At 45.9% G+C, this 22,335-nt stretch overlaps 1 protein-coding gene across 1 annotated transcript in view; it reads right to left on the reverse strand.

Moving 5' to 3' along the window:
* The window catches only part of LOC110505531 (latent-transforming growth factor beta-binding protein 2), a 162,842-nt gene that overhangs the window by 9,454 nt on the left and 131,053 nt on the right, over positions 1–22,335 (reverse strand). The window contains exons 16-31 of the mRNA XM_036962678.2: positions 21,462–21,587; positions 20,835–20,963; positions 20,335–20,454; positions 19,885–20,004; positions 16,819–16,941; positions 16,504–16,626; positions 16,270–16,392; positions 16,006–16,131; positions 15,684–15,809; positions 15,473–15,598; positions 14,718–14,843; positions 13,370–13,495; positions 12,749–12,868; positions 12,459–12,584; positions 9,086–9,208; positions 8,290–8,418 (exon numbers count right to left, since the gene is read on the reverse strand). Coding sequence (XP_036818573.2) covers positions 8,290–8,418; positions 9,086–9,208; positions 12,459–12,584; positions 12,749–12,868; positions 13,370–13,495; positions 14,718–14,843; positions 15,473–15,598; positions 15,684–15,809; positions 16,006–16,131; positions 16,270–16,392; positions 16,504–16,626; positions 16,819–16,941; positions 19,885–20,004; positions 20,335–20,454; positions 20,835–20,963; positions 21,462–21,587 — 1,992 coding nt within the window. The remainder of the gene's footprint in view (positions 1–8,289; positions 8,419–9,085; positions 9,209–12,458; positions 12,585–12,748; positions 12,869–13,369; positions 13,496–14,717; positions 14,844–15,472; positions 15,599–15,683; positions 15,810–16,005; positions 16,132–16,269; positions 16,393–16,503; positions 16,627–16,818; positions 16,942–19,884; positions 20,005–20,334; positions 20,455–20,834; positions 20,964–21,461; positions 21,588–22,335) is intronic.

Raw genomic sequence — 22,335 nt, forward strand, 5'->3', positions numbered from 1 at the left:
AATGAATACAGGAAGAGAATGGGATAGTTTACAGCTTCGTGGGGACCCAGATCATTTGATGGAACCCATTCTGCTGACCCCGAAGGCAATCAATTAAAGAGGTGAAAGGTCTGTAAGGGCTGCCTCTCAGCATGTCTACTCTAAGGTTTCCTCTGTTCTAAGGGTTCCTCTGTTCTAAGGGTTCCTCTGTTCTAAGGGTTCCTCTGTTCTAAGGGTTCCTCTGCTCGAAGGGTTCCTCTGCTCGAAGGGTTCCTCTACTCTCTGCCCTAAGGGTTCCTCTGTTCTAAGGGTTCCTCTGCTCTAAGGGTTCCTCTACTCTCTGCTCTAAGGGTTCCTCTGCTCTAAGGGTTCCTCTGTTCTAAGGTTCCTCTGCTCTAAGGGTTCCTCTGTTCTAAGGGTTCCTCTGCTCTAATGGTTCCTCTGCTCTAAGGGTTCCTCTGCTCTAAGGGTTCCTCTGCTCTAAGGGTTCCTCTGCTCTAAGGTTCCTCTGCTCTAAGGGTTTCTCTGACACACACACACACGCGCACACACACACACACGCACACACACACACACACACACACACACACACACACACACACACACACACACACACACACACACACACACACACACACACACACACACACACACACACACACACACACACACACACACACACACAGATCACAATTGCTGCTACCAGATTCTTATTTACTATTGTTAATACTGTACAATTTAAACACTTGCACCCCCTTCCCTGATACATGTGTACATATTGGACTATAACTTGTGCCTTCCTGTATTTTACTTATGCTAAAATGCCTATTCTATTCTGTATTTTACTTATGCTAAAATGCCTATTCTATTCTACTGAGCCATTTACTTCATGTTCGTATTCTTATCTTTTATTATTTATTTTTGTTGTTTCATTGTTGAGAAGGAATTTGCAAGTAAGCATTTTGTTAGAAAGTGTATACCATGTGTATCAGTGGAGGCTGCTGAGTGGAGGACGGCTCTGAAATAATGTCTGGAATTGAGCTGTGGAATGGCATCCAACACATTGAAACCATTTGTTTGATGTATTTGATACCATTCCACCTATTCCGCTCCAGCCATTACCATACGCCTGTCCTCCCCAATTAAGGTGCCACCAACCAGCACAAGCATTTCGCTACACTCGCATTAACATCTGCTAACCATGTGTATGTGGCAAATAAAATTTGATTTGATTTGATTTGACCTCCTGTGATGCGTATCCTGTACATACAGTACGACTAATAAAACTTGAAACTTGCTGGGGTCTATGGAGTGAGAAGTTCTTGTCACCCACTTACTGGTCCAGTGAGGTCTGAGATGATGTAACAACATGGGACTGACTGGCTTCCACATCCACATAAGCCACTTGAGAGATATTTTGTCCAAATGGCTAGGATAGGATTTCCATTTGGCTTGAATGAATGTACAATTTGTCCAACAACTCTGACTGGTCCACATTGTTTCCTATTTTAATCAGTTAACCTATTTTGACTTATTTTACATCTTACTTTTATAATTCCAAAAATGTGTCGCATGCAACAAATCTAAGCAGGAGGGCTGATCTGGACTCATTCAGAAGATGTTTTGGTTTAAAAGGAGGGAGAGGCCGATACCTGGAAACCATGTGCAGCCGCTCGCATGCACAGCCATATATCATAAAGCATGTTTAATGAAGTCAGGGGAAAGCCTTGTTATGTGTACATTTGGATGCGTGAGGAGAGGTAAAGCACAGAACTTGGTTCTGAGTTCTGGTTCTGGTTAACACTGAACCATATAACACTGATTGATTCCCAACCACCCTCTGTTTAAATGTAACATTTGTTAGCAATTTCTTACATACATCATTTAGTATTCATTGGAGTATGGTGCATGGTGCAGAGGTCAACGACAGACAATGTTAGAGAGGCCAGGCTGATTATAATTGTTTAAAAAAACATATGGTTTGATCACACTTCAGTCATCTGCGGTTGTTCTCTGGTCAATCACATAAACCGCTGGTCAACTTTAACCTGCTTATGCACTGACCACCTTCCAATTCACCAGGTTCTGTGACACACAAACAACCATTATTATGTTCCTACATCATCGCTTATGTTATCGCGTGCTTCCTCTAGAGATCACAGAAAGGTAAAATACGCACAAAAGCCACATTCAGCAGTGTTCTCTTTTTTTTTTAGAAGGGCACCTTTGTTGCGGAATTTGAGGGAAGTTTGCCAAGTTCTCCTTTGTTAGAGACTCCATGCTGTGTGTGTTCTTTTCTAATTAGAATGAAAATGGCTGAATCAGCGAAAGAGAATCTTTTACAGGACATTTGCAGTCGTGGGGAAATGGAGGAGTATTTGGTATTATTTTCTCTATATGTTACAAAGTTATGGGCATGACATAATGACAGGAACAGTAGACAGTAAAGTATAAATCACCTTCATGGCATCTAATAGCCCTGTGTGTCTTATTAAACATGCTAACACATCAATTGGAATCAAATGGAAATACAGTTGTGCCAATGATTCATAACGTTAGTCGATTTGCTAAGGAAAAAAGAACTGACATTCACATATTGTCTAGCAGCAATTTATTCTGTCTCCTAGCTCTCGTAAATGCTGCATCATTCGGGGAAGGAGAAGAGGCAGCCAGAATGACTGGATTAAGCAACCCATTCAGCAGGGATGGAGAGGGCTTGGCTTGGGCCCTTGCTGTACAGTTACATTACAGACAACTGCATTCTGGGAGACCTGACTGTCCAGCCACCCCGAAGATGGTCCAAAATAGTGCTTCTAGTGATGTCAGCCAAATGGCTCTGACACGATGAAGACAAAAGTTGACGTGGGGACATGAGCCACCAAAATACAAACGTTGTGTTTACAAACTCAGTAGAAGGGGCCGTTATCAAAAACATGTAGTTGTTTCCCCATTAAAATGTTCACTTATTTAAATGTTTTAAGTAGCTATAGTCCCTCTGCACCGTCTGGATTTTGAGGACTTGCTACAGACTAATAGTAATGGGAGGTGTATACTGTAACACTGAAGAACATTTCAGCATGTGTGAAAAGCTGAAGTGGGGTTTGGGATTGTCAGTGTGAGTAAAGCAGACAGTTGGGAGGTCTCTCAGGAAGGTCATCTAAACTCTCAGCTGCCCCGCGATTGTCATCCATCTGAAACATGGAAGCAATGTTTCTTTTTCCACATGTGTAGCGGCATATATGACGCTTTCAAACCATCATCCCAGAAAGGAAGGGGACATCGCTTTAATGGTCTTTCCATGGATGTTCTGAAGCACTGGGACTGACAGCCTTACTAAACTCTTCAATTAATCTGTCCAGCCAGACCGTGAGCATGTTAATCACATGCTAAATGGCCTGTGGGAAATGCATAATGTATGCTCTAACTCTAATAATACAGGCACTGTCAGTAACATACAGCAACATGAACACTGACACAGTACAGCAGGAAGCTGAAACCCCTCTCCTACACTTTCCAAGTCATGATCACCGTAGTAACAACAGGAAGCATGTGAGACGGAATTGCTCGAGGGGGTGGATTTGAGGTGGGGTGAGAAGTTAACTTTAGATGGGAGTTTCTGAGCGGATGGGCCATCTCCTCCATTACCCCACCCCACCCCCGTCTCTCATAATGGTCTGACCCAGGAGCCCCTTCCTGAGTGTAAATCAGCCTGGGCCGGTAATGGTTCAGGCCAGATCAGGTGAGCATGTTAAGTGAAGGTCTCGGTGCCGTGTTGTAATGTGGAGCACATGGTGGGCCTGTGTGGCTAGCTGACTGTTGGCACACCCTCCACACTTCTCCCCTGTGTTCCCTGGTTCCCTGGGAAACCCATGGCCTGATTGGACCCATATGCAGGCCAGGGTTATTTGACACATAGGATTAGCCAGGGATGAGGAGGGATATTTATTTTACAGGAGCGTTTTTCTCTGTTTCATCTGTTGTTTCATTCCCCAGCCGAGCCCGGCCACCTCCAAGATGAAGCCGTGTTTTATAACCTGTGTGTACTATGCCCATTCCCCAACATAACCCTACATCTGGACAACAGTGTGCTAAATGTCTTTTCAAACACATCACATTTCCATACATTCGTGTAGGAGCTTGAAGAGAGTTTAATAAAGACAAGTTGTAGCCACACAAAATGTATAGCCAAAACGCCGATCTGCAGCTGGATCAAAATGAGATACGTGTTTCTTTTCCAACACAAACACATTGACACGCACACACTGTTTTTCCCCATACAGTACCCACAGTTTGTCTCTATAGGCTGGCGTAGCAGGGATGAGTGAACAACTCAAATGGGCGGAGGTAGAGCGCATTTGCAGCTTAAGACTGTTTCCCCCTTTTGTATTATGACCACAAAATGAGTTTGGCGAGCAGAGCCAAAGACAACCGCCACCCCATCGGAGTAAAAATAAAACAACGCCCCTCGAAGAAATGGCAAATTACAGTGTCTGGCCTCATATTTGATGATTTTTACAAGCAGACATAAACGCCTCAGAGTAATTGAGCTCCCTCCCCAGACACTTTATTGGGGTGACGGCAGCATCTCTCATAACCTCCCATAATGCCCTGGAACAAGTGGCCATTGTGCTGAGATGCTGAGCTGTGGAGGGGAGAGAGAGAGGCGAGAGGGCTTGGTCCTCAGATCAGCGGGGGATGGAGGGGAGAAGTTCTGAGTCAACATCTGTGCTGCTTTGTGTGGATGTACCGAATATATGTCCCAGGAAGATGCTGGGGAGCCTGGAAGAGAGGAGGAGAGGCACCAGAAAAGAAGTGAGGAGAGAACGGGTCAGAGATGGCCATGGCTGGCTGCACCACTGGAACTGACCAGAGAGGCTGGAGCTATTTTGACTTGGACTTGGGCTGTTGCCTTTGAACAGGTTCAGCCTAAAGCGTGTGTGGGTCATGGCCCACAATGTGTGACCTCTATGGTCAAACTGTTGTGAAAAAAACCTTGTTGGTGGTTAGATAAGTGAGAGGAGACAGTTACACAACAACATGGCTATTGTGGGCGCCTAATGCAATAACCAGCAGCACCTATTTACATCACACAACTTATTCAGACTATATTGAACTGAGCCTATGCGAGCAGGAGACAGGCCAAATTGATGGTAAATGGTAAAACAGGGGAGGCTGTGAGCAGCTGTTATGGATCTGGCCAGCTCTCACAACAGGCCCTCCACACTGGGATCCAGCCACACAACATCATGGTCTTCAGAAGAGAGAGGGACACACCAAGCCAGGCTCTGTCATCGGCCAGGGTGCTGACGCTCAGCTAGGCTCTGCTCTCCACTGTGAGTCAAATAAAGAGGCATGGCGATGAGAATATAACAGGCTGCTCGACGTTCACCACATCTCAACACCCTCTCTCTCTCTTTCAGGCCACCCCATCTGGGGCTCTTTCCACTAGATCATGCTATCACAACTCTCTCCCCTTCAGGGCTGGCCCTGCCGGTTTGGAAGCCATTTTGATATGAGCAAATACTTGGCCTGTATGTTTGTTGAATGTCAGATATGCCTCATATAAAACCAACTTAATCATGTAAGCGGTAAGCGAGAAGTTTACGGTAAGCGAGAAGTTACGGTAAGCGAGAAGCAAGCCGGCAAAGGCGAACAACAGCGCCAGCCATGGCCTATTCAACCTGCTTAGAAAACGGGTGTGCACCAGCATTAATCAAACACTCTTCTGTATATAGTAAAATGATGTTCATCTCTCATGGACACACATACACAAACTGATGGTCTGTCCTTGCCAGTAAACACATAGGCGCTCTTGTTTTCAATTGTCATAGAGACGGTGCTCTTCTGTTGTTTTTGGACTGATGTTATAAACTGTCAAAATAAAAAACTTGCACACTCCATGAATAATCTCCCAGCAATTTAATGGGTATTTACCAATGTTTGTGCATCACTGTGTCTTCCTCAGGGTCATGTCATGAATACTTGAACTAGGTTATGTAGACACACAGTGCAATTAGTGTAACCAATGACATTAGTGAGGGGTGTGTCATAATGATTAATGATTAAGTTAATTAAAATTAATCAGTGAAAATGTTTTAAAAAATTGTATATGGCACATTAAATATACAGTCGTGGCCAAAAGTTTTAAGAATGACACAAATATTAATTTTCACAAAGTCTGCTGCCTCACGGCAATTTGCATATACTCGAGAATGTTATGAAGAGTGATCAGATGAATTGCAATTAATTGCAAAGTCCCTCTTTGCCATGCAAATGAACTGAATCCCCCAAAAAACATTTCCACTGCATTTCAGCTCTGCCACAAAAGGACCAGCTGACATCATGTCAGTGATTTCTCGTTAACACAGGTGTGAGTGTTGACGAGCACAAGGCTGGAGATCACTCTGTCATGCTGATTGAGTTCGAATAACAGACTGGAAGCTTCAAAAGGAGGATGGTGCCTGGAATCATTGTTCTTCCTCTGTCAACCATTGTTATCTTCAAGGAAACATGTGCCGTCATCATTGCTTTGCAGGCAAGGATATTGCTGCCAGTAAGATTGCACCTAAATCAACAATTTATCGGATCATCAAGAACTTAAAGGAGAGCGGTTCAATTGTTGTGAAGAAGGCTTCAGGGCGCCCAAGAAAGTCCAGCAAGCGCCAGGACCGTCTCCTAAAGTTGATTCAGCTGCGGGATCGGGGCACCACCAGTACAGAGCGTGCTCAGGAATGGCAGCAGGCAGGTGTGAGTGCATCTGCACGCACAGTGAGGCAAAGACCTTTGGAGGATGGCCTGGGGTCAAGATCGTTTGGGGCATCCGGAAAAAAGCTTGTCCGGAGAAGACAAGGTGAGTGCTACCATCAGTCCTGTGTCATGCCAACAGTAAAGCATCCTGAGACCATTCATGCATGGGGTTGCTTCTCAGCCAAGGGAGTGGGCTCACTCACAATTTTGCCTAAGAACACAGCCATGAATAAAGAATGGTACCAACACATCCTCCGAGAGCAACTTCTCGCAACCATCCAGGAACAGATTGGTGATGAACAATGCCTTTTCCAGCATGATGGAGCACCTTGCCATAAGGCAAAAGTGATAACTAAGTGGCCCGGGGAACAAAACATCAATATTTTGGGTCCATGGCCAGGAAACTCCCCAGACCATAATCCCATTGAGAACTTGTGGTCAATCCTCAAGAGGAGGGTGGACAAACAAAAACCCACAAATTCTGACAAACTCCAAGCATTGATTATGCAAGAATGGGCTGCCATCAGTCAGGATGTGGCCCAGAAGTTAATTGACAGCATGCCAGGGCGTATTGCAGAGGTCTTGAAAAAGAAGGGTCAACACTGCAAATATTGACTCTTTGCATCAACGTCATGTAAATGTCAATAAAAGCCTTTGACATTTATGAAATGCTTGTAATTATACTTCAGTATTCCATAGTAACATTTGACAAAAATATCTAAAGACACTGAAACAGAAAACTTTGTGGAAATTAATATTTGTGTCATTCTCAAAACTTTTGGCCACGACTGTATTATGCTATTGTTATCATATAGAAATATAATGGAATATTGTACATCGTATTAGCATCAACGTACATTATTGTTTCATTCAATTTCACATAATAATTTTGTATTTCATTACATGTAATCTTTTGGTTCAACCTTACAGATGTTAGACACAGATTTATCGGTCATCTACACCCATCCCGGACCAGGTGACCACCAGAACGGGTGTCTCAAGTTGCAGAGACCTGAGGAGGTTGAGGGTCGGAGCGGGTGGCTGGATGGGAGGGGTAGGGTGCACCGTACGTCCCATCAAACGACAGCCTTGCCCCACTTAGAGAGGGGAACAGCTGGGATCAGGTTACACCCCTGGTCCCTGCCAATAGGGCTCCATTAGCCCCATTGTCTGGAGGATGAGACCTGGCCCTATTATCAGACAGGCCTCAAACACTGCCTCGGATGACACTGCTGCTCCCTTTCTAAATGGCCCAATTTCAGGGTCCACTTCCCCTTTCTATGCTCCCCTGGCCAGGAAGGCCCAGTGCACTTGATAGCGTTTGATTCACACGAGCCTCTTTGTGTATGCGTGCCAGAGTGATATCAGTATCTCTGTATGGTGGGGGTGAGCTGGGAGGCTATCGAGATAATGCAGAGTGCTTCTTTCAGACCACTGCCCTGTCCTCTCCCGCCCCAAGGTAAATGAGCAGTGAGGCTGATACTCGGGTGCCTTCAGCTATCCATTAAGTAAGTACATTACCTGTTGACTAAGCACAGTGCCTGTGTGTCCACTCTGACTTACCACAGTCTGGGTTGTCCTGTCCATACAGGCCAGGCTGGCAGCCCATGAAGCATCGGTATGAGCCAATGGTGTTCTCACAGCGCCAGGTGCCACACACTGAGCTACCAAACTCCTTACACTCATTCTGATCTGTGGAGAGAGACAGAAGGTGTTCTAATGTCATACACATATCAATCCTATCCTCCACCTCTCACAGCAGCATGGATCTCCAGCATGAGTAGGGCCGGCCAGGAGCCCTGAGATAAACATGTGCTTATGTCATACATGCATGCACACGCACACATGCACTGACACACAGCAACCCCACTCCTCACAGGCAGCACAATAGCTCCCCCAGCATGAGTAGGAGGCCTGTGGTGCTGCTCAGCAGCAGCATGGCCAAGAGCAATATTTTGGAGCAACTGAAAAACGTGTGAAGGAGCAAAGGGAGACGTTCCAGAGGGAGAATCACCTCCATCCTACAATGGGTTAATTCACCCCACAAAGGGGAGATGGGAAGGAGAGCTCCAGTCACTTGGAGCTCTCTTACGCAAGGCTACAGCCAGAGGAAAGCCTCTGAGCCAGGATTGGACTCTCTCACTGAGGGAACGTCACCACTGAAACCAAACTGATTACAGCTACATAATCGATCATAGGCAACGTGTCACACCGTGGTGCGAACTCTGGTCTAAATGGACCAGAACATTCTATTAACTCTGCTGAAATGTTGTGAGAATGTAGTTTTTCAGCTGGGGCAGAAGCAGTGGCTTGTTGTGGGAAGAGTGAGGGAGGCATGAGGTTGGTAGAGTGTTCTTACCCTCACAGTCGGCTGTGTCTACAGAGTACTTGAAGCCAGTCTCACAAAGGCAGATGTAGGAGCCATCCGTGTTTAGACACTGACCATGGGAGCACACGCCATCCTTGCTGCACTCATCAACATCTAGAGGAGAAAGGAGGATGAGAGGGGGGAGAGAGAGAGTGAAAGAGAGAGACGAGGGAAGAGTGCGACGGAGAGAAAAAGAGACAATGGGAGAGGAACGTGTGAAAGGCAATGATTGTTAAGTTTTCTTTGTTGATTACAGTCTTGAAGTATTATCTCCTTTGGTACAATATGAATCAGTCCACCCATTGAGAATCTCATTCTCTTTTACCATGAAGAAAAATGATGTGTGCAGTCAAGGGTTTGTCTGAGAGTAAGATACACTGCCCATTTGGAACACTTTACTGTACTGGCAAACAGGAAATATTTTTTAAAAAACGATGTACCTTCCCAGCAAACCAGAATTTGTTTTAGGCAAGTTCCCAGAACATTAGTTAGATCTGGCAAATTTTCTCATAACACAAAAACTGTCCAGTCGTGCTGATGATTATACAACGAGGGTTGATGATTATAAAACAAGGGTTGGTAATTATACAATGAGGGTTGATGATTATACAATGAGGGTTGATGATTATACAACGAGGGTTGGTGATTATAAAACGAGGGTTGGTGATTATACAACGAGAGTTGATGATTATACAACGAGGGTTGATGATTATAAAACAAGGGTTGGTGATTATACAACGAGAGTTGATGATTATACAATGAGGGTTGATGATTATACAACGAGGGTTGGTGATTATAAAACGAGGGTTGGTGATTATACAACGAGAGTTGATGATTATACAACGAGGGTTGATGATTATACAACGAGGGTTGATGATTATACAACGAGGGTTGATGATTATAAAACAAGGGTTGGTGATTATACAACGAGAGTTGATGATTATACAATGAGGGTTGATGATTATACAACGAGGGTTGGTGATTATAAAACGAGGGTTGGTGATTATACAACGAGAGTTGATGATTATACAACGAGGGTTGATGATCTTGCTGTAGATCTGAAGATTGCAGGTTCAATCTCACATATTCTTTAACCATGTTCTTTTGAAGGGAAAAAAACGGTGATATTGAAGCTCAGATATAATCTACTAGAAGAGAGGATGTCTTTATTTCATTTAGATATAGAAGTCCAGGCAGAATTTAGATTTAACTGTAGAAAATAAAACATTCTGTAAAAATGTACTGTTTACACACCCGATATAATTCCTAATTTGAGAAGCTTGATATGGTCCCAGCTATCTTATTTTTCATTAGCTAAGAAAACAAAGTGATCCTAGATCAGCCCTCATAGTCTTGGATACCTTGTAATTATGGCCCAGAAGTAGGTAGCATATAAAGAGTCTGGGCAAAGTGATGGTGAATAACCCAGTTAACAGTATATCCCTGGGTTAGTTATGTCTAACAAGGCTAACGACTGACCATACTGCCATGGTTATATACTGAAAAAATACGATTTGGTTATCAACAATTTACTTTTAATGTTTTTCGGATGTTATAATCATAATGTTAGATCAAATCCTTACTAAAACTTAATGGGAATCTTAGATAATGTCCTGGGATTGTTCCCGGTTTGCTGGGTTAGCTATTGGTCTGGGAACATTCACTCCGACTAGTAAAACATTTATAATGATGGCTTTATGCTTGATTAAATGTAGATTGGTGGATAATTGCCACATTACAACATAACTTACCAGGTATTTGGACTGAATAATAAGTGGGGGGGGCAAGGCAGAAAAGCAACAAAAATAGAACACGAATGAAAAGCCCCTCTTCTTCTGCCAAGGGCTGATAATGAGACAAATCTCTCAAGGTAGATAGTAAACACATGTATGGAGGTACAGGGAACAAAACAGTCTGAGAAGTGCCTAGGTAAACACCTTAATGTATGTTCCAGTTTAATAACTATGTGATTCCATAACAAAGCATTTATAGCAATGATTTATCTCAAACAGAGCTGAATGGCAGGTTATACTAGATTGACAAGTGATTAGTTCATCTTTGTGATTTATATTAGTCCTATGTCCACTGTTGAGTCCCAGACAGTGAAAGTGCCCATAGCCCTGTAAGCAACCATCTATTCAGCCAGTCCAACTGTGTTCCAACCAGAAGACCAAACACTTAGGGCTCCCCCGCCTTCCCATGTACCCCCTCTCCACTCCCTGCAGGGCCCATGGCAGAGAGGCCTGGCTTTCATTGTGTCAGCGCTGCACACACAACAGCAGACGGCATGAAAATATACCCAGCATCTGATTTATAGGACAATTAAAGGGAAATATTTGCTGTGGCAGAGGGCCAGGGGAGTGTGCAGGTTGGGTCTGCCTTGCTCACTGCTGTGGTGCTGTAGTACATGGCCAGGGGACATCAGGGAGAGCCCAGCCATCAGTACTGGGTACTGGGAAGGGGATGCCTAGCCTGCTGAGTACGTATGGGGCGGTAGGTAGCCTGGCGGTTACGAGCGTGGGGCCAGTAAACTAAAGGTTGTTGGTTCGAATCCCCAAGCTGACTAGGTGAAAAATCTGTTGATGTGCCCTTGGATAAGAGTGTCTGCTAAATGACTAAAATGTAAATGAATGCTGGAAGAGGTCTCGGGCCCTCATAACCCCCTCCAGGATCCTCTACCCCCAGAGAGTGGCCCTGCTCTATGCTTACCTGCTTCACATCACTCTAGAGGGATAACATGCTCAGTGTAATGCCCAATGTTTTTTCATCCAGGCTATGCTAACTTTAGGTACCCTTCAGCAGTAAACTATACCAGAATCAATAATACGCAGATCAGACATTTAGCCTGAGTTATGTTCCCTTCATATTGATTCTCCCAGAGGGTTCAATTCCTCTGTATTTTGACAGCTAATGCTCCAGAAGGTTTCAGTGAAAGGCTAGCTAGTTCTCTTGCCAACAATTAGGAGCAGCATTTTCCCCCCTCTGTTGTGACCAGGGCAATGGGTGCGGCTGGAATGACATCAAACCTGGTCCAGTGGAGCTGAGAGAGGGGGAGCAGTGAGACGGTTGATGTCTGGCCATGGCCTGTTAGAAACAATGGCTGTGTTTTATGACTGCTGCCTAACTGGTCTGGGGAACAAGTGGACACCCAGGCACCCCAGAGCAGGAGCAGGGGGGGGGGGGGTGTCAAGGGGGAGAGGGGTCAGCCCTGAGAGAGACAGGGTCAGGGAGTACAAGCTGCCCTCTACATGCACTGTATGCCCTCACCCAGACAGGAGCGGGGCTTGTGGCTTGTCCTAATTGTGGTAATACATTCAAACAAGTTGGTAGTTAGTTATAAACAGTATATTTTGTTCTCTCTCACCTTGGCAGCCAATTCCATCTGTGGTGCCTGTGGTGTATCCATCAGGGCAGATGCAGAGGTAGGAACCCTCTGTGTTTAGACAGTCCCCATCTCCACAGATCCCCCCAGACTGACACTCATCCACATCTGTAATACATATACACACACACAGAGGCAAACATGACAACATGACAGGCTAATCGGATAGTTAATCAAGGACAGTTCATCAATACACACACAGCTGAACAGGAGAGGACGTCACACCCCCCCCCCCCCCCCCATCCTAAGAGAGAGGGTGTGAGTGTGTGTACCTCTGCAAGATGTCCCGTCCACCATCTCCAGGCCCGATGGACAGGAGCAGCTGTATGAACCAGGGTTGTTGGTACACTGTCCTGCCAGACACAGACCGCGGTCCTCACACTCGTTGATGTCTGCCGGGGGACACGTAGGGAAAACAGACACACACAGTGGGTAATGTAGTGTGACACATTCCCACCACAGCTGGGAGGTCATTAGGTCTTAATCCAAGTGGGTCCTCAGTTTGTCCTCCAAATAAAGCGGCCAAAACTTCAAGGAAAGTGTCACAACCTACCACATGAATATACATTATTTTCATCTTTTACATCAGGGAATTATGACGACTCAAATCGCATCTACTGCAAAGGAGGCTGGTGGCACCTTAATTGGGGAGGATGGGCTCGTGGTAATGACTGGAGCGGCATCAGTGGAATGGTATCAAATACATCAAACACATTGTTTCCAGATGTTTGATGCCATTCCATTTGCTCCGTTCCAGCCTCCACTGATCTGCAGGTACTCGTCTACCACGCAGAGTTGTGACTGACTACAAATAAAATCATCAGCAGAAGAGGTGAACTTCCCGCTGGATTGAAGGGTCATTAGAGTTTAGTCCCAAGTAAAAAAAGTAGTACCTTCACAAGTGAGCCCATTGGGCGCCCGCGTGAAGCCAAGGTCACAGGTCATACAGGAGTAGGAGCCCTCTGTGTTGCTGCAAACGCCCATGGGACAGACCCCTGGGGACAGGCACTCATTTATGTCTGAAGGAGAGAGAGGGGGGGGGGAGAGACAAAGAGAAGAGAGATGGAGACAGAGACAGAGAGAGAGAGAGAGAGAGAGAGAGAGAGAGAGAGAGGAGAGGAGAGGAGAGGAGAGGAGAGGAGAGGAGAGGAGAGGAGAGGAGAGGAGAGGAGAGGAGAGGAGAGGAGAGGAGAGGAGAGGAGAGGAGAGAATGAAAGAAAGAGAGGAGAAAGAGAGGAGAGAGAGAAGAGAGATGGAGACAGAGGAGAGAGAGAGGGATAGAGAGAAGAGATAAAGATGGAGACAGAGAGGGAGAAGAGAGAAAAGAGGGAGAGCATCATAACATGAGTGAGGTCAGATCTAGCCTAAGGAGCCAGTCTCTCAGTCTGCCTCTGGCCTGACAACATGACTCATGACTGAATACAAGGAGCCAGTCTCTCAGTCTGCCTCTGGCCTGACAACATGACTAATGGCTGAATGCAAGGAGCCACTCTTTCAGTCTGCCTCTGGCCTGACAACATGACTCATGACTGAATACAAGGAGCCAGTCTCTCAGTCTGACTCTGGCCTGATAACATGACTAATGGCTGAATGCAAGGAGTCAGTCTCTCAGTCTGCCTCTGGCCTGATAACATGACTAATGGCTGAACGCAAGGAGTCAGTCTGCACGTACAGTAAGCAAAGCCTCCTTTATTAGCTTGCACTGACAGTGCTTTATTAAAAAGGGTGGAGAGAAGTATGCGGGACAGGCATCTATTCCAAAACAGCAAGCTATTACAGGTGGTGTATAATTACTGTATCAACAAACACTCATGGCTCTCTGTTATGTGATCATTGGAAATTCCTTGCTCTGGTACAGATTGTATTTCTTACAGGGGAAATAGTGAAGGCCATTGTTAAGTGAATGGAATGGCTTTTGGTTTGCCTGTGGGTCAACAGAGGAGTTCCACAGTTTGTGCTGGCTGCGTAGGAGCTGGGGAGTGGTTGGTTTCATTTCAAATTAAGCCGTTAATCTTTCCCTGGCATGAAGACATCCATTAAAATCCAATCAAAGTCTGACTTGGACTTGTTTTCAGGATTTTCCCAGGGCAAAAACATTTCAAAAAAGGAGATCTTCTTCCTAGTCTCGATCCACCCTTCCATTAAATGACATTAGAGTATGAACTGGATCTGTGCTGTTCATCTTGGGGAGAAGAATAGGAGGGCGGAGGTGAGTGTGTTCCAGAGGTTAGACAGTCTTACCCTGGCAGTGGGAGCCAACCTCAGACAGGGTAAAGCCAGTCCCACAGCTGCTGCAGGAGAAGGATCCAGGACTGTTCCGACACAGCTGGCCTGGGCACACGTTAGCCACCAAGCACTCATCCACATCTGAACAACAGGACAGAGAAACAGAGAGAGAAGGCCAGTGAACTACATACCTGAACTGTAGCAGAGGATAGAATGCCTGGTGGAAAACATGACCACATGCCACATGTAATCATTTCGATCCGTTTCTAATTGATATGGCATAGAGTTCCACTGTCAACACATCTATCTCTCCAGCTGATCTATCAGTGGGACAGGCTGACTTCACTGTGTTTTATTTGAAGCCCATGTCTCTTTCTTTTGAACGCGGATCAGATGGATGGTGCCAGAGGGAGAGGGATGCAGGATCCAGTTATGATGTGATGTCTGGGAGGAGTATTTTGGGATCTTTAGCTAAGGAGAGGGGCTTTGGGTCCAAGCCGTCACACCTGACATCATTTACAGACAACCTGAGCCTGCTGTTAACAAAAGGCGATGTGGGAGAGAGGCCTGACTGGACTCACGCGGGGCCCAATGGGGGCGTTACCTGGCACACTCACTCACATCTGTCACAGGCAGGGCAGAGATCAGAGCCTAACATGCTCATAGAGTACTCGGTAACACATGGCCTGCTAACGCACACAAATGCACAAACTCAGACACGCACGCACACACCAACTCACATGTACGCAGGAAATGCGTCCAAGACTCACCATCACACTCCAGCCCATCCTCAGTCACTCTATAGCCTGACCCACAGGTGGTGCAGGTGAAGGAACCCTCAGTGTTGGTGCATGTTCCCCTGGGGCACGTAGTGGGCAGCTCACACTCATCAATATCTGTAATACACCAATATGGTCGTTTAAGTAAAACACCACTCCTTTGATGGACCATTAGATGTGGTTTCAGGGAGAATGGACCGACCTTCACACAGCTCTCCGTCTAGGGAGACGCTGTAGCCTGAGGGACAGGTGATGCAGGAGAAGGAGCCCTCAGAGTTCAGACAGATCCCATTAGCACACACAGACCCAGACTGGCACTCATCAATATCTGGAGGAGACACCAGACCAGCACAGACATTAATTACTATTGTCAAACAAACTTTATACAAGTATTGTGTTACAGTTCTAAGACACACCTAGATCACAGTAACAGAGACAGATATACAGTTGATGCACGCAAAGGGCATCCTTTACAGAAGGCGTGGGTGAATGTTCCAGCTGGGGAAGGCTTTGTCTGGACTCACCCTCACACCTCTGCCTGTCCTGGGACACCCTGTATCCGTCTTTACAGCGGGTGCAGGTGAAGGAGCCCTCTGTGTTGGCACACACCCCTCCCAGACACACGTCTGCCTTGGAGCACTCATCCACATCTGGAATAAAATGACAGATTGACATGAAGAATGAACAGTAGGAGGCTACACACTGTCTGAAATGCTTTATCTGTCTATGGTGGATGATGATCCTTCAGTGTGTTGCCTGAAATGCCAAAGGTTGTACGGGTTTCATACCTTCACATCTCTGTCCATCCGCTGATCGCTGGAATCCAGGTCGGCAGTTCTTGCATGAGTAGGAACCTTCGGAATTGGTGCAAATTCCCGCGGGGCACACAGGTGTAGCACATTCGTCAACATCTAATAAAAACAACAACGAGGCATTAAAAGAGCCATAGAGAGCTCAGAGCTCGAGGAGAACAGCAGCATGCCGTGAAGGGTTGTATTCCACACATCTAATCTTTTACAGACCTTCACAGGCCCTGCCGTCAGGAGCGCTTTGGTAACCAGGGTTACAGCTGCACCTGTGGGAGCCATCCAGATTGACACACCTGCCATGGAGGCAGGCTCCAGGGAGCAGACACTCATCCACATCTGGAGAAAAGACCGTATGTTGGAGGACCTTGTTAAACCACCACTCCTCCTCACTGTTAACAACATTTATTAAAACCCCCTGGGCCTCAAAGGCTTCTTCAGTAGCACCATTTCCGCTTCAGAGAACTGTTTATTTTAATACCGAAACTGGAGAATGAATGATGTGGGACTTATGTTTTCACAAACAAGTACCTTGGCAACTGCTGTTGTCCAGAGAAGCCTGGTATCCTTGGTAACAGCTGCAGCTGTAGGAGCCCTCGGAGTTGACACACCTACCGTGGGCGCACGCCGATTGGTCCAAACACTCGTTGACATCTGAGGGTCAAGACAGGTCACCAACATTGAGGTCACCACGCACAAAGACACATGAGTTTCACTGTGACAGATTTCAGACAGTAAAACACCCAGAACCCACAACATGATTAGTTGGAATATACTGTACCCTGTGAATGTTTGTTATTATCTATTGCCCCGCCTTAATCTTTCCAATTCATGCTCTAAGTCAATACTCATGACAATGTCAAAAGCAAGTTATTTTTGTGGAAGAAATCATACAGAAATGTCGTTTTAGTGGACTCCAAAAGGCATAAAACAAAGACTATATTTCATGGCTCTCTAAGAATTTGCCAGGCAGCTCCTTCCTCTGTGCGTGTGATAGAGAGCATCTGTGTGTCTGTGAGTGTGTGAGTGGGCAGAGTACAACTCTCTCAACACAGTTGTGTGGGCAGGTTCAGTGTGAGGTGAACGACACAGTAGAAACAGAGGGCTACTGCACTGAAAACATTCAGTGGAATACAGGCAGGGCTTTGTGTGTCTCGTCTCACGACGGCTCTAGCCAGACGTCTGTCAGTACGGCCCAAAACTTTGTTTCTGCAATCTCCTGGCATCTCTCAGTCCTCTACGATAAGCCCGACATGAGGCTGGAGCTGTTCTCTCTATCGCACAACCAATTAGGCTTATCCACAACGCAGCCAATTGGGCTCCAACTACTGTGCTACAGGCAATTGACTGAGGCAAACACTGGAAACAAACATAGAGAACACACACGCTGCTTGCATACATGGTCCCCCGTTTTAGTTGAGTTCCATCACCCATGTGGATATTAGTGGGGGTTTTGAACCAACTGTATTTAGCTCCTCTGTTCCACCTCATTTCCAGAGGAAGTGCAACTCAGCAGCTAGTCATACTCCACATCACAATATAGAACGCTATGAGTGCCTTGATTGTATTTGTTTAAAGACCTACTAGCAGAAAATAATGGAGCCCATGTAGTGTTTTCTTTGAAGGGAAAGTAATACGACTGGAGTAATCAAAGAGCCTGTAAGGTCGAGCCTTCTTCTATCCTAGGAGTCATTGGGAAGAAGTTGTAGAACGGACCAGAAAACCTGCCTGGATAAGTTCACCTTTCACAGGCCAGCTCAGTCAGGGAGGACTTGACCTTTACACAATAATCACCTCAGACGCTAAAATATACAATATTCTTCTGGAGGAGGTGAGAAGGAGAAGATGTCACAATACCAGCCTGGAGCATCTTACGTAACAGGAACACCTCAAGGTTGGGTGGGGGTTGCTACACTGGGACGTTGGCTCGTTCAGCATGCTACAGACCTTGTATAGTGTGTCATGCATTGTGTATTGAAGCCCTATAAACCCTCGTAGTGGTTTTATAGTATAACAGTGGCAGTTATATGGGTGACTAACCACAGCCCTTTTTGTCTGACAGGGCCTTTTAACAGTTGGGTAATATTGACCCCTTGACCCCTTCATTCATCTCAGTCATCACTCCAGTCCTCTCCCCTTGACCAAGTAATAAAGACATAGCCCCGCTGGGCTCCACTGCAGAGGCCGGAGCCATCCAAAAATAATAGGCTGTTTGTTTAAGGCTGAGGCCAAGGGAAAATATTTTGACTCTCACAAATTGAAGTATTACAAACAATCTTTTACAGCAGCAGATGATATGAAAAGATCAGCAATAACAAGGGTGATATGTTTAACCCATAACAGTCTAAGCACTGTCTAAGCCAGAGGGGGGGGTTCTACTAAGCTATATGGAATTGTTTTAAGAAGGTCATACAAGGATCATTTAGCTATTTCATTTAGAATTTAAGTATGTTTTTTAATTTTTATTTGGCCTTACTGCTATTAGCCCATACAAACACATTGAATAACAGATTCACTACACGGAACAACAGATAGTCCCCCCAAAAATAAAAAATAAGTTACAGGTCTGTGAGAGCCAGAAATCTTGCTTGTTTGTAGGTGACCAAATACTTATTTTCCACCATAATTTGAAAATAAATATATTAAAAATCTTACAATGTGATTTTCTGGATTTGTTTTCTCATTTTGTCTGTCATAGTTGAAGTGTACCTATGATGAAAATTACAGGCCTGTCTCATCTTTTTAAGTCGGAGAACTTGCACAATTGGTGGCTGACTAAATACTTTTTTGCCCCACTGTACGTGTTCATGAGAGTCTCACCTTTCCACAGAGGGGTCATATTAGTGTGTGGCCCAAATCGTTCGAACGCTACAGACGATATTGTGAGAAGACCGGTTTGGTCTGACAAACATCTGTTACCTTTCACTGCAGATGCGGAAGTGAGACATCGGCATATTAAGACGCATCCAATGTAAAAAGATTTTTATGGAGATTTTTTAATTATGCTCATAAAATTTCAGCGGGGGCGTGGACATCGACTCTAGGGGGTTGAACAATATGGGTCTGGCCCTGGGGGCTAGGGATTGGCTGATATTACAAAAATAATAGAGCGAGGGAGAGTGAGGGAGAGAAGGACCTAGCCTATGAGTCACTAAATCACTGCCCACGCTATGAGAGAGCCATCACTCAAGCCCCGCCAAGGCCTCTCCTGCGAGCGCTGTGGTTGGGGTGCTGTGGTAGTCCCCTGCACATAAAACATCCAATATTAACCCCTTTGAAAAGAGTATAACAGCATGAAATACGTTTTCCACTATCCTTAATGACTCTAGCACTTAGAGCAAAGCCATAAGTGAAAAATCTAATTCAGACAGTCCAATTTGGTTGCAAACTGTAGAGTATCAGGCCTGTCAACATGTCCTTAAGACCATTCACGGTTGCACTGATGACATCTTATTGGTCATTTCTGGTGTTGCCAACTGTAAGCTTTGCTTACGTAAAGTGTGCCAGGCAGGCTGGGGGAATATTATCAAATCATAAAGAAGTTTAAGAGGGAAACCCAGCTCATTTCCAGGCATGGCCCCTGGAGGCCCATCTTACCCAGACATCTCCCGCTGGCAGCCCTGAACCCGGGGCCACAGGCCTGGCACTGGAAGGAGCCTGGGGTGTTGACACACCTTCCACTGGGGCACGGACTGGGGCCCTGGCACTCATCTACGTCTGGCAATGGAACAGGGGAGGGAGAGGAGAGAGTGGAGTTGAGGAAATACCATTAAGATAAGCCTGGATCTAGTCTCTACATTTACAAGGGCACTCGCACGCTCACACACACACCAATAATCATGCCCATATCCTCCCTCTGGTATTGCCTCCTATTTAAAGTCTACACTTTGTTTTTCCCCTGGCTCAGAGCTGAGGAAAATACAACAATGTCTGTTCTGTGGCTGGATTAGATATGAACCCAGTGCAGCCAATAAACACCCATGGCCAGCATTGTGATGTTCTGAAAGTAAAGAGTATCAAGGTTGTCTGTCTCTGTGCTGGATTCACCTTCACACGGCCCTTTCCAGGACTTGGCGTAGCCACTCTTGCATTCACAGGTGTAAGATCCCTCCGTGTTGACACAGTCACCATCCTGGCACTTGTTGGCCATGTCACACTCATTTATATCTGCACAGAATCCCCGGAACAGGTCAGAGAGGGAAGTAACAAAGAGTGGCTATTGTTCTATGAATATGGCTCATTAGAGAAACATTGCTAGTCTGAAATTGGCCTTAAATTGCCTTGAAATACAACATAAAAGACTGTTTGAAAATGATGACACATTACACTTATATAGCACGTTTAAAAAGCTCAAATGTGTCTTCTTAGAGCATCATTCATATTTAAATCTGTCTCTCAGTTCCCCTGGTCGCTCTGGGGAGGGCTTTAGCTAGTATTCTCGTGTGAGAGCACCAGCTAGTACAGTATTTATGTGAGCAGTGAGAACATCACTGGGTGAACATCCCTTCCTAAAACTACAGCACCCAGCATGCTTTTCCCCATCTCACCCTGGCAGAACTTCCTGTTCTGGGTGATGACCTGGCTGTAGCCGCTGTAGCATTGGCAGGTGTAGGAGCCAAAGGTGTTCACACAACGGCCCTTCCCTCCACAAGGGTCCCCCTCACACTCATTCACATCTGGACAGAGACAGGGAAGGAGGGAGACAGACAGAGAGAGAGAGAGGAAGGGGAGAGAGACAGAAAGACACAAATAAAGAGAGAGATAGACATAGAGAGAAAGAAAGAGGGGGGAGAAAGGCAAGAGTGTTCCATTTCAGTTCCATTTCACCACTGGAGACCTTGTCCTTTCCAACCCTTCATTCTGGAGCCCCTCCACAGTGCAGAGTGGAGTGCAAGCATTCCTCAGTGATGGGCCAGAGCAGGGTTTGGACGGCGACTGCAGAGTGAGGTAACGGATCACAGCTCCGTGGCAGCTCTCTGGATTGCTCCGACCTTGTTGTCAGGCGTCGCATAAAGGGTCAACATAAACACAGGGATCGCTTTCACTTGGCTCTTGAGTTCTCAAGGCCTCTGTGCTTGTATCGTATGTGGTGTGAACGGCGAGGCTCGTGTTAAGACAATGATATGGAGAGCTGACAGAAGCCCCCTTTGCCCACCCAGCTATTCCCGTCTTACCGATGCAGTTGGTCTGGAGCGCGCTCAGCTTGTAGCCGGGGTCACAGTAGCAGGTGTAGCCTGTCTGCACTGGTACGCACAGCCCATGGCCACATATGGTTGGAGTGATGGAGCACTTGTCAATATCTGTGAGGAGATACTGACACTGACTTACCTGTGTGAACATTCAATACAATACAATACAATACAATACCAACAGACATGCCGTGTTCGTCCTATCCTATTAAGTTGTCTTTTCCACACAACTCTTCTTAAACACTATCTACTCCAAAGGAAGTTTACTCGACCACCACGTGTTTTTCTCCATGGAAACGCGCAGGCTGTTTTATGGCAGGCTGCATGGAGGGGACACGTTTTACTGCGGTGTAGTGTTCAAACATGTGGCAGGGGGCGCTCACTAAGAGTCAGGATGACAGGGAGGGGCCATGCACTGTTAAGCCTGTCATTGGACTTGTCAGTTGTTTGTTTCAGTCCAAAGTGGTTCATGTAAACATGAGCTGAGGGTGGGCTGCTGTGTTTGACTCAGAGCTCTGACCCTCTCCATAGGATGACCGCGAGTCACAAACACACAGTCTTCTCTCTCTTCTTTTCATGCAGGCCTGGCGTCTGTCCAGTCCAGACAGTTTCCTCTTCCAAAAGGCACACTCTCTCTGGTTTCTCGCCCTCTCGCCCTCTGTGCTGCTCGGAAGCCTGAAGCCAAGTTGGCTTGGGGGAGAAGGTCCACGAAGAGGACAACACATCCTTTGCTTCCCCTTGCTAAACTACGGGTCAGCCCTAAGAAATGTCTATCAAACAGGCCTGTTGGACATTCATCAGTCACAAATGAACTGAGAAATCCCATTTGTATCTAGAAAGCATAAAGTTTAATTGCAAT

The sequence above is a fragment of the Oncorhynchus mykiss genome, chromosome 25 (genome assembly GCF_057628025.1).
Source record: "Oncorhynchus mykiss isolate SJ-2025 chromosome 25, ASM5762802v1, whole genome shotgun sequence".
Classification (NCBI taxonomy): domain Eukaryota; kingdom Metazoa; phylum Chordata; class Actinopteri; order Salmoniformes; family Salmonidae; genus Oncorhynchus; species Oncorhynchus mykiss.